The sequence below is a fragment of the Molossus molossus genome, unplaced genomic scaffold (genome assembly GCF_014108415.1).
Source record: "Molossus molossus isolate mMolMol1 unplaced genomic scaffold, mMolMol1.p scaffold_m16_p_20, whole genome shotgun sequence".
In the NCBI taxonomy this organism is placed as follows: Eukaryota; Metazoa; Chordata; class Mammalia; order Chiroptera; family Molossidae; genus Molossus; species Molossus molossus.
In genome coordinates this window covers 38971947-38984382 of record NW_023425356.1, presented here as the reverse complement: position 1 = coordinate 38984382, position 12436 = coordinate 38971947, and the positions used below count along the sequence as shown (strand labels likewise).

The 12436-nt window shown below is 47.3% G+C and overlaps 1 protein-coding gene across 2 annotated transcripts in view; it reads left to right on the top strand.

Moving 5' to 3' along the window:
* PTPN14 (protein tyrosine phosphatase non-receptor type 14) overlaps positions 1-12436 on the top strand; it is a 163618-nt gene that overhangs the window by 102900 nt on the left and 48282 nt on the right. For both annotated transcript variants that reach the window (XM_036272478.1, XM_036272479.1), the window contains one exon: positions 11683-11780. In XM_036272478.1, the coding sequence (XP_036128371.1) occupies positions 11683-11780 (98 nt within the window). The remainder of the gene's footprint in view (positions 1-11682; positions 11781-12436) is intronic.

Here is a 12436-nt window from a genome sequence, read left to right as displayed (position 1 = left end):
GGTGGGCACTGGTCTCACAACAGGTCTATGCTATGCAAATTAAGGACATCCAGCAGGCTCTTAAAATATCAGCTGTATTTCTGACTTTAGGATGGAAATAGCAGCTATTCCACTATTTCTGATGAACTTCTCATTCAGCTCATATGCTCTTTTTTTTCTTTCTGTCATGTCAATGTTTTAAAAGATATTTTTTAATTATTTTATTTTTTTCCATCACATTTTATCCCCTCGATGCCCTCTACCACCTCCTAAACTGTACTTTTGACATTGGTCTTTCTTTCAGTCCTCAGACATTTTCAGGCTGTGACTGTGAGAAAACGTGCGCTAAGTGACTAAGAGCACGTGGGATAAGTGGTCACCTGGAGCATTGAAGCACTAAAGCCTAAAGCCCAGTGACTAAAGATATTTAAAACTGAGACTGGTCAGTAAGTAAAAACCAGCAGCCAAAGTATAACATTCGATTTGGCTAGTTCTTAGCTAGGAACAAAACTGGGGTGGGGTTCTGGCTTCCGTGCCAGAGATGCTGGAGGGAAAGATGTCAGTCCCAAACAGGATGGACCAAAGACAGAGTCTCAGCCCATCGCTGTGCACAGAAAAAATAATCACAATCAAGGACAGATCATTCCCGTGCAGTACTTATCTTAGACTCCAGGTCCTCACAGCTGGAGGGTGTTCCCTTGGCCTGGCTTGTCACTTGCCTTTGGCCAGTCTAGAATCTTAGATTGTTTCTTGGGTCGAGCAGGTGTGTATGAGTTGGGTAGACTGTTACATTCCATTGGTAAGAGTTGAAGAAGGCGTCTTCTTCGTGCTGTCCTGCTCTGATGGTAGGAAACTGGCTTGAAGAAGATAGACTCCTCGTACTGAGTGGTCTCCCTGTTCACCTCCATCCATCCTGAGTTTTCTGGTCACCACCAACGATCAGATCCCATGTGTATCTAGCCATCGCACTTAATATAAGCTGGGGACTTCCATTTCTATCATCGTGTCTGGGGATATATAATTGATTAATGACTTTGATTCCATCCTTCATTCCTCAAACATATGTTAAGCCCATAGAATTTCCTGCTCATTTCTATGACATGATTTCATCGACAGAAGTTGCTTCTTCTTTTTGTTTTGTATGGATTGATAGCTTTTAGAGACGGACAGAGAGAAACAGCAGTCTGTTGTTCCACTTATTTATGCATTCATTGGTTGATTCGTGTATGTGCCCTGAACAGGGATCAAACCCACAATCTTGGCGTATCGGGACAGCACTCTAACTGAGCTACCCGGCCAGGGCAGATGTGGCTTCTTTTGGCAGTGTTTCCCTCGTGAGAATGTAGGAGCCACCTGTCATTAGGAATTACAAGGAAGGACTCATGCCTGTCCACAGAGATGATCCTCTTGCCTCATATTTGTTGATTTTTATTTATTTTCTCGTTCAGACCAGGCACACTGCTAACAACAGTGCTGTTCTCCCAGCTGCCAGCTCACCAAAGTTTGAAAGATGTTATGCAAACATCTTAGCCACGAACCTGGCTCTTTACCAGGAAGACAGATCTTGAGACAGTTGACTCACCCAGCTTCCAGATGTAATTTAGGCCCCCCTCCCCCCCAGTGGAGTGGTAGGTAGTATTGAGAACACGTGGTGTTCAGGGCAGACAGGTATGTGGTTGGAGCTGATGAATCAAGACATACTTCCTTCTAGCGTAAGAAGGATCCAGCTCCATGTTGTACGGTGATAGTGCAAAGGAGGGCTTTGGCCACGAGGACCTGCATGGAGCCTCGTTCCTCCTCGATCTGTGCTTCATTTGCCTGCTATGGCGGTTTATTTCATGCTGCTGTCGATATTTGGTTGTGATCCATCCCCGAGTTACTTCTTTGCTGTTCGATAGCTCAGAAAGCAGTTGACCTCATTCACACGGAAGCAAATGATCCACACTGAAGCAGTATTGTCAGGGGTCGGAGGGTAGTAAGACCATTTTTTAGAGCAGTTTTTGGTTTACAACAAAATTAAGGGAGAGCCATAGAGATTTTCCATATTCTTCCCCTGCCCCCCATGCATCGTCTCCCCCATTATCAACATTACTCACTAGAATTTTCACCATGGATGACCTGCAAAGTCTTTAGTTTGCTCTTGGTGTTGTACATTCTGTGGGTTTGGACAAATGTATGTCATATACTCATCATTATATTATGCAGAATATTTTCAATGCCCTAAACATCCTCTGTGCCTGTTCATCCTCCCCAAACCCCAACTCCGGGCAACCACTGATCTTTTTACTATAGTTTAGTCTGTTCCAGAATGTCGTATACTTAGAATCATATGTTACGTAGCCTTTTTATATAGGTTTGTTTCACTTAGTAATATGCATTTAAGGTTATGCCATGTTTTTTTCATGGCTTGATGCTGAATGACATTCTGTTGTCCGGATCGGATGTACCACAGTTTGTTTATGTATTCACCTACTGAGGGACATCTTGGTTGCTTCCAAGTTCTGGAAATTATGATTGAAGGTGCTATGAACATCTGTGTGCAGCTTTTTGTGTGGACTTGTGTTTTCAACTCCTTTGGGTTGATACCAAGGAGCGTGATGGCCGGATCATATGGTAATAGCATGTTTGATGAGAAACTTTTTTTTTAACATTTAAAAGTATTAAACTGTCTTCCCAAGTGGCTGCACCATTTTGCATTCCCACCAGCAAAGAATGAGTTCCTGTCACTATACATCCTCGCTAGCATTTGGTGGTGTCAGAATTCTGGGTTTTGGCCACTCTGATAGAGGTATTAGTATTTCATTGTTTTAATTTGCATTTCCCTGATGGCATATAATGTAGAATATCTTTTCGTGAATTTACTTTCCATCTGTATATCTTCTTTGATGAAATGTCTAGTAAGGTCTTTGGCCCATTTTTTAAACTGGGTTATTTGATTTTTTATTGTTGCATTTTAAGAGATCTTTGTTTATTTGGGGTCAGTCCTTGATCTGATATGTCTTTTGCAGATATTTTTTTCCTCATCTGTGGCTGTCTTCCAAGTCTCTTGACGTTGCCTCTGGCAGAGCAGAAGTTTTTAATTTTAATGAAGTCTAGTGTATTAATTTTTTTTTTTCATGGATTGTATCTTTGGTGTTATATCTAAAAAGTCATTGCTATACCCAAGGTCGTCTAGCTTTTTCTCCTGTGACCTAGTAGGGTTTTTGTGGCTTTGCATTTTGCATTTAGGTGTGTCATCCATTTCAAGTTAATTTTTGTGAAAGATATAAGCTCTGGTCCAGATTCAATTTTTACATGTGGATTCACATTTGTTTCCGCGCCCTTGGATGAAGGGACGGTCCTCTGCTCCATTGAATCATCTTTGTTCCTTTGTCAAAGATCAGACGACTGTGTTTAGGGGGGTCTGTGTCTGCAGTCTTCTGTCCCACTGACTGGTTTGTCCAGCCTTGCACCACAACCACACTGTCTTGATTACTCTAGCTTTATGGTAAGTCTTCAAGTCGGGTAGCCTCAGTCCCCCAACTTTGTCGTTGTGCAATATTGTGTTGGTTATTCTAGGTCTTGTAAAGAGTTTTTAAAAAATCTTTTGTCTAAAAACAAGAGTTTCTTAAGGCTTCCTGCTTGATGTATGATGGGTTACATTTCCGAAACTTCCAGGAGCCTCTTCCATACCGTAGAAATAACGTCTACTCATCTTACTGTGATATAAGGTGGTGAATCTCCCCCCTTGTTTCTCTATCAGCATTTCATCCATCAGAAATGTTTATTGAGTGTTTACTTAGTACCAGGTACTGACATGAAATGATAAGACCCAGTCCTGGCCTGGGAGGAGGTGAAGGTGGCGTGGGGGGAGGTGCTGAGAACAGCGCAGGAGGCTGGGCGAAGTCCTGGGGGGCTGGGAGAGGGGTCCCTGACTGACTGGAGAGTTTGGGAAGCTTGACGAAAGGGGATACATTTCAGCTGAGCTTTGAGGGTTAGCAAGTGCCCTCCCAGGGAGGAGCACGGCAGGAGGCTGAGGTGGAGGAAGCTGGGGAGGCAGGGATGCAGGTGGGTGGCAGGCACTGGGAAGCACCCGGGCTCATCGTGGCTCAAGCATGTGGCATGGAGGCGGCGAGCAGTTAAGAAGTAGTCTCAGTGGATCGTGAAGAGTCGGGGGTGCTGTATCAAGAGTCTGAACTTCTTCTTGACTAGGGCTATTAGATGTCTTGTTTTGTTGCGGTAATAGTCCTGGGTCATTTACCTTTTTAACGTGCGCAGTTCACTGGTTGGTAGGAGAATCACGAGCGTGTGCGATTAGCTGTCTGATTTCAGAAGGTGAGCAGTTGTCCACCCCTCCCCCCAGCTCTGGCGACGTCTGGATTACTTCGTCCAAAACATGTCACGTACACGGAATACATGCCACGTGGCCTTTTGTCTTCTTTCACTTGGTGTAATGTTTTCTGAATTCATTCATGTTGTGGCATGTATTGATACCTCATTCCTGTTCAGGGCTGATATTTTATGGTATGGCTAGATCACATTTTGTTCATAAGTTGATGGACATTTGGAGTGTTTCCCCCTTTTTTTTTCGATTATGAATAGTGTTGCTATTCGTGTACAAGTTTCTGGGTGAGCACGTGTTCTCAATTCTCGTGTGTGTATACACTCCATATGTTGTTTTCCAAGTCACTGGAGATTTTTAAGACAGAGCAAAACAGACTTAGATTCGATTTTAACATCCTAGTCTTTAGGGCAGTGTTTTCTTTTGAGGCTAGGTATTTCTCCTTCACGTGTCATGTTTTTCTAGCTCAGGCCACACAGCCCACAGCAGGGAGACCTGTTGGTTCCTTTAAATTCTCTGGACGGGATTGCTATCAAAGCATCTGTTCCCAGGACCACAGGATGGGACAGAAAGAAGGGATATCAGAGTATTCCCTCCCCCCATGATACATTGTATAAGAATGAATTTTTCTTTTTTCACGAGGACCCCTGATTAAACGATAGGCTATTATTAGGGAGTTTATTGTACTTATAAACTATACTTGGGTTCCCTGTAATTTGTTATAATTAATGCCAGAGTTCAAGAGCAGAAAGCAAGGATCAGGTCGTGGCATGCTCCCGGGTTTTGCAACACCTTGCTATCACGGGCCTTTCTTCACCAGCAGCTAAGGCCCTGTGTGTTTGTGTGTGTTTAAACAAACACCATCCCTTTGAGGGAAGCATTGCAATCTTTTGACTCACTGAAACTTAAGGAGTCTCAGTGAGGAGTCGGGTGTCTCTGGCCAACGAGGGTATTGATCGGCGAACGTTGAGAAGTTCTGGAATTGAACGTTCGCCAGGACAGCCCTGTCTGTATGTGTGTGTGTTTTCGCACATGCACGTGTATTGGCTTGTGGTGTGAGAAAGGCCAGAAGGAAGACTTTCCCTTTTAAGGTGATCTTCGTGGAGTTAGGGTTTTAGTCCTTTCCTTTTTCTCTCTCTCTCCCCTGTTGGGTGATTTCCATTTTTGCACAGTTGCGGGATGGTTGGCTTGTCGTTTGCTTGGTGGTGCCGTTTTTATTGACTGTCAGCTTGAATGTTCATTAAATATAAAAGCTCATAGATAGTGCATGGGCCGGATAGCAACACCTTATTATACCTGAGGACTCACGCTGGAAATCTCAGGGGTTTTGAGGATAGAGGGCCGGAGGGAGGGAGGCAGTCAGGTTTATCTGGTTGTGTGTCTGCATGTGGACTGTTTATCTGATCCTGGCAGACAGAGAACAGGGTGGGCCGTCCTGTCCATTATCTGGATTTACAGCCATGAACACCCTGGGGAATGGCTGGAATGTGACGTTTCTCCCGTCAGTATCTCTGTCCATCTAAGAGTTAAAATTATGCTCCTGTGCCCCAGAGTCCTGAGATAGCCTGTCTTCAGTCCCCTCCCTATTTGTCTTCTATGGTAGAGAAACGCGTACATTTACACACACACACACACCCCGCAGTATAATATCCACCAGAAAGCATTGCAAGTGTTCTGGTACGTACTGCACTGGCCTGAGGGAGTCTGGGTGCCAGTACATTCTAGCAGGATCCTTCTGATACTGCCGATTGTAAAGGAAGTTTTCTAGTGAGGAATAGACATTTAAAGTCTTACCCTTCTGCCCTGGCTGGGTAGCTTAGTTGGTGAGAGCATCGTCCTGATATGCCAAGGTTGCGGGTTTGATCCCAAGTCAGGGCACTTACAGGAATCAACCGATGAAGGCATACATAAGTGGAACACCAAATTGATGTTGCTCTCCTAAATCAATAAATAAACTAAAAAAATAGTCTCCCCTTTTTTCTTTTAATCCTCAACTGAGGATATTTTTCCATTTATCTTCAGATAGACTGGGAGGGAGAGAGGGAGGGAGGGAGGGAGAGAAAAACATCAACGTGAGAGACACATTGATTGGTTGCCTCCTGCACGACCCCAACCAGAGCCGGGTACAAACCACAACCGAGGTACATGCCTTTGACTGGAATCGAACCCGCAGCTCTTTGGTCCCCGTGCACACGGGAAGAGATACGGTGGTTTGACTGACCTTGGACTGCAGAGGAGGGCAAGCAGCCGAGCTGCCTGATGATGACGGTGATGCTGCAGGTCTGTAGCACCAGCCTGCTTTTAACAGAAGGCCCATCTGCGTTCCGCCCCAGGTCTCCTTGGGCAGGGGGAAGAGGAATGCATGGTGATGGGTGCTGACCATGCAGCTTCGTCAGGTGTTGTTCAGGTAGCCACAGAACGGAGTCTGGACAGCTCCCTTAGGACTCTAACGTAGAAGTACCGTCTCAACTCAGTGCCAGAGTGGGTCAAGACCGTGTATGACACTGATGAGCTGCTGTTTGTTTTTAAAATCTGCATTTGAAATGATACACTTACGGGCCCAGTTGTTCCTGCTCTGGGCATAGCCTCTCCTTCTAGATAGGAGCCTCCAGTCGGAGACCCGTCATCCCTCCATGCGTCTCGTAAAGTTGCTGACAAGTGCTTAGAGTGCATAGCTCCTCTTCCTTCCCTTCCTCTGCCTCCGGGGGAGGAGAGTGAAATATCCCAGAGGCCGCCGCCCTGAGAACAGACAGATCGAGTAACCCTGGGGCCAGCTTGTGAAACGTGCCCTGTGCTGGGATGTTACAGAGTCCCCCTGAGTCTGTGTTTGCCTCAAGTGCGCTGGCACCGACAACCCGATGGGGGCGGAGGGGCAGCTTGCCTCCTGCTGCCTCTCCTTAGAAGCACTGGGTCATAAATGTCACCAGTAGTGGTGTTTTCAGTTTCACGGGTATTTTTAGACTTCAGTGAAGCCGATGACCTGCCTGCGAGGGCCGGCAGTCGGATCCGCTCTCATCGCCGGCGCCGGGGCCCTGCGGAAGAGCAGCTCCCGCTCTGGTCCCCCTGGCTCTGCCTTCGAAGCAGCGTTACCTTGGGCAAGTCATTCTCCCGCTACAGTTCCCTTCCGGAAGCAAAAGGGTTGGACTTTTTTTTTTTTTTTTATTGATTTTAGAGAGAGAGGAAGTGAGAAGGGAGAGAGAGAAACATCGATGAGAGAGAACATTAATTGGCTGCCTCCTACATGCCCCCCACTGGGGACCGGGCCCACAACCTGGGCACGTGTCCTGACCGGGAATCGAACCAGTGACCTCTTGGTGCCTGGGTCGACACTCAACCACTGAGCCATACCGGCTGGGCAAAAGAGTTGGACTTTTTGAAATCCTTTCCTTGTTAAATAACTTAGGCCGACTCATGCTGCCACAATATATGGCCTCCAGACCTGTGTTGTTTTTAAAGATAAAGGCTTGTTTCATGTCCACCTTTTGTGTCTACTGCGTCCGCTGCCTTTTCTCCCTGGCTCAGGGAACCGAGCTGAAGTCCCTACCTGGACACTGCAGGTCTCAGGGCGGGGCAAACAGAGGTGAGAGCAAGGCACATGCTCCATCAGAAGGTTCGGCTCGGGAGTAGCACACTTCACCCCCATTTCGAAGACCCCAGAGCTGGTCAGAGTTAACAGGGTCGGCAGGTATGACCCTGTTGGAGGGGAGGTCCCGTGGAGAGCAGCAGGAGATATTTGGAACAGTAACAGTCGCCTCCCAGGCCCCTGCGTCCGCTGTCCTGTGATTTGTGCTCAGGGTGTTGAGTCCTTGGGTAGAAGCATGACCACCATCAGCTCTGCAGGCTGTTCCGTTTGGGGCACTTCTGCTGAGCTGGACTTGGAATGAAGACTTCGCTCGTGGGGGAGGGGTGGGAGAAATGTGGTAAAGGCAACAAGTACCTGGACCCTGAGCTCCTCGCGACTTACTGGGGGTTCTGCGCTCGCTTGGCCATGCCTTTCAGAGCAACGCGTGGAATTTCTCAACCCGAGAAGTATTGACAGATGTGCAAGTAAAACATGGTTGCGTGAGTGCTTAGCTAACTTCCTCGTGTGCGAATTACAAAGAGAGAGTGCGGCCCTGGCCGGTGTTGCTCAGTGGTTAGAGCGCCGGCCTGCACACCAGAGGGTCTCCAGTTCGATTCCCAGTCAAGGGCATGTACCTGGGTTGCAGGTTCGATCCCGGCCCCAGACGGGATGTGTGCGGGAGGCAACCAATTGCTGTTTCTCTCTCTCATCGATATTTCTCTCTCTCTCCCTCCTTCCCAATCTCTCTATAACATCAGTGGAAAAAAAGAGATTGCAGATCTTAGTCGTACATCTGTAAATGTTGAGGGTAGTTACGGGGTGGAATTTCGGAAGAGGTTTTGATACCACTGTCAGATGGGTTGCTCTCTTGGCTTCCCCTGATATGGCATTTATTAAAACATCCTTTTCCAAATCGTAGGGGGAGGAAGGAACACAGAAAAGTCCCTTTTTCTTGAGATTGGATAGAAATATTCCGGGTAGATGAGACTCCAGGGATCGATTCCTAGAAACTGTTTCCAGTGGTAGTTTGGTAGCACTGATTATCAGGAAGGCTTTTCCATTTCACCCACAGAAACCTGCATTGAACCCACAAATGAATCTTCTCTTCAGATTCAAAACAAAACAAGAAACTTTGAAAATAGAAATTTTACCTTTGTGCAGCGGGCATCACTGTGTCAGCAATTCTCAGAGAGAAAGAATCCTAACCTCAGGCTACTCATGGTCCGATGATTTCCAGGTCTTTGAATATGAAAAATATTAAAAGTTTTCCTTGGGAACTTGAGTTTTCCAAGAGGATCCCTTTGGAAAGTTGGCAAATACTTCCTTTCCTGGCACGAGGATTTGGTTTTTTTTCTTTTCCTCTCCACCCGGAGCTGTGACAGGGTGGAGTATACTTCCATGAAATTGCATGTTTCCAAAATAGGATTCGCTCTTACATTCTGCTGCTGTCAGAATCGAATTGCTAATCAAACACAAGCAAAAGCCAAACATGCTAGAAATAGAATCCCAGCTCCTGTTCTCTAATTCAGTCTTCATCTAGGCTAGAATTATTTTATTTCACAAAAAGTGCCTGTTGGGCAAAAACGCAGCAGTTTCCAAAGCGCTCCCTGTTTCGTTCTCCTTTCTGCAGCCTCGTGCAGTAATATTCCCGAGCGCGTGGGGTAATCGCACCGTATATCATTAACGCAGCTCAGATGCTCTGGTTGTCTGGGGGGCTTGCAGGAAGGGGCACTGCGTCCTTCAGCTTCGGGGTTTCGTATCCCAGTACACCCTGCACCCACCCTAAATGACCAGCAGCCCTGGTGTTCCTGGCTAGGAGACAGGCATTGACCGCTGCCAGGAGGCAATGGGTCTGTCAGAGAACCTGCTCTGCATTATAGAGGCAGTACTTGCAAAGGGAAGTGGGGAGCAGCAGGGTGAGAACACTGGAACTATTGTTTTGCTGGATCCTGTGGGTTAATTAGTTGATGGCCTTTTCCCAGAGGTTTCAGCTGGTCATTCTCACCCCCAGGGTGACTTGTAAAAGGGCTCTAGCTATGGCACATAACGCCAGGATGGCACCTTTTAAAAAGTCTTACTGGTCGGCTCTTACAAGTTGAGCCCGCAGTAGTGCTCTAGAGGGAGGGCAGTGGTCAGGAGGTGAGGGGCCTCCCTGCGACACAGAGCTGTCTGGACCTTCCCAGGACGTCCCCTGGCTTCTGGCTGACGTACATACAGGACGTGCTCAGTAGGTGTGGTAGGTGCATGAACTGACTCTGTCAAATGATGTGGCTTGGAAAAGTGTCCATCCAGTAGTGGGCCCTGTAAGATGATTATGGATATTTTAGTTGAAAGATAGGATAGGAGCAGGAAAAATAGGCTGTGTTTCTGTTCCATATGAAGTTCGGCTGAAAAGGATTTTTATTTTATTTTTATTATTTATTTTTATTTTTCTTATTTTTATTTTTTATCCTCACCTGAGGATATTTTTCCATTGATTTTTTTCAGATAGAGTGGGGGGTGGGGAGAGAGAGAAACATTGATGTGAGAGAGACACATCGATTGGTTGCCTCCCGCACGACCCGACCAGGGCTGGGTGTCAAACTGCAACTGAGGTACACGCCCTTGACCAGAATTGAACCGAGACTTGTTGGTCCATGGGCTCTAACTACTGAGCAAACCGGGCTAAAAAGGATTTATAAATTACTCCCGGTGTCCGTCCTTCTGATTTGAGAATAGCGCTCCCCACCCCACCCCCCCGCCCCCCGACTGGTGTAGCTGTCTTTACCCAACCCAGCAGACCCAAGAGGAAGGAAGTCGAGGTAACGCTGCCGTGCGTGGGAAGCCTGGTTCTTCCCTCAAACAGGCCTCCAGGTCACTGTGTAAGGATGTGCACATCACGCTCGGGCCAGCGACCATGAGCTCTCAGGGCCGATCGCCTCTGTCCAGAAGGACTAGGCTCTGGGTCGCTCCACACTCCCTGGACTGACATACAAAGTTGAGAAGAACAGAGAGTTCCGCTTACCAGGAGCAAAAAGGTGGTTAGCGTTTGCCCGGACTAATGCAGGAAGACTGTGCTTTCAGAGTATGGTCAGAGGAAGTGGAGTCCCGGGAATGAAGGTTTGGGCGAGGGGGTTGCTCATGCTCAGGCAATTCTGAGAGTGAAGTTTTATTGGCAGGGAAACCGTTGTTGTATTAGCTGCTGAGAACGGCCATCCGGTCTGCGGCTTGATGTCGTGCACGGACTCATTCTGTCCGTCTGCAGTTCACGGGTCTGAGAACGCACTTAGGGTTGGAAGGCTCGGCGTTGCATGGGGTTTGATTTTTGTGAGTCATGGACACGTTGGGCGAGCCTGGCTCGGAAGAGTTTTATCCTGTCCCTTGGCCGAATTCCAAATATGTGGCCTGTTTGTGGTCTACCCTCCCAAACTTCGGGGTTCAGAAAATGGTGTGTTTCCACAGTTTTCGCAGGAAGCGCACTGTTCAATGTGTTCTGGTGGCCGTGTGGCTGGGCGGCCAGGCGTGGAGCGTGTTCTCACCCTTGGTGTCTGTTATGAAGACCTGGTCCTTATCAGGGCTTCCTGCTGCTGCCCCGCAGTGAAAATGATTTGATGAGGATGCTCTCAAACTCGCAATGGACAGGATGCGGCACCTGCCACATCAAACAAAGACAAACACCGGCATAGGTCACTTTCCATCTTTCAGAGAGCTGACCTTGACCCACGTCCCCTGGGTATCCTGCTGTGGACACGAGGTTTTACGGCTAGACATCGATGTTGTGGGAATGTATTCCAAGGATGTGTGTTTTAAGGTTCTTTGTTCCTCTGTTCCCACGAACCAGGTATCAGTATTACCTGCAAGTCAAAAAGGACGTGCTCGAAGGGCGCCTGCGGTGCTCGTTGGAACAGGTGATTCGGCTCGCCGGCTTGGCTGTGCAAGGTAAGAGGCAGTGATGACCAGGGTGAAGTCCCGTGATCTGTTTGGCTGTGGTGTTGCTGGCCTCTCAGAGGGAAAGTGAAATTTACTTAAAGATCCCTTGGTAACTCTCCCCACCGCCCCCTGCCCCCCCACCTTTTCTTTTTTTGTTAATCCTCATCCAAGGATATTTTTCCATTGGTTTTTTAGATAGAGTGATGGGAGGGAGGGAGAGAGAGAGAGAAACATGGATATGAGAGAGACACACGGATTGGTTGCCTTCCGCACGACCCCTACTGGGGCTGGGGATCGAACCTGCAACCCAGGTACGTGCCCTTGACCGGAAATCGAACCCGTGACCCTTTGGTCCGAGGGCCAACATTCTAACCACTGAGCAACCAATCGGGGCAGTAACTATCCCTTTTCATTTCAAGATGTCTCTCGTGAAAAATGCAGAGTAAGTAGTTTTTGTGGCAGGATGGTGGAATTCTCAAAGCTCTTTGCAAATTGCTCATGCTTGTATAATTTCAGTTTTATTTGAAAAAAAAAAAAAAAATAGCAGCCTTCATCCTGCCCTTAATGAAAGCTACGTTCCAGGGTTTGTGGAACATTTTTTCAGAATTTTTCCACTGCCCAATTTGGTCATAATTTTTGGCTTAATGCTCTGACTTGGTGACTTT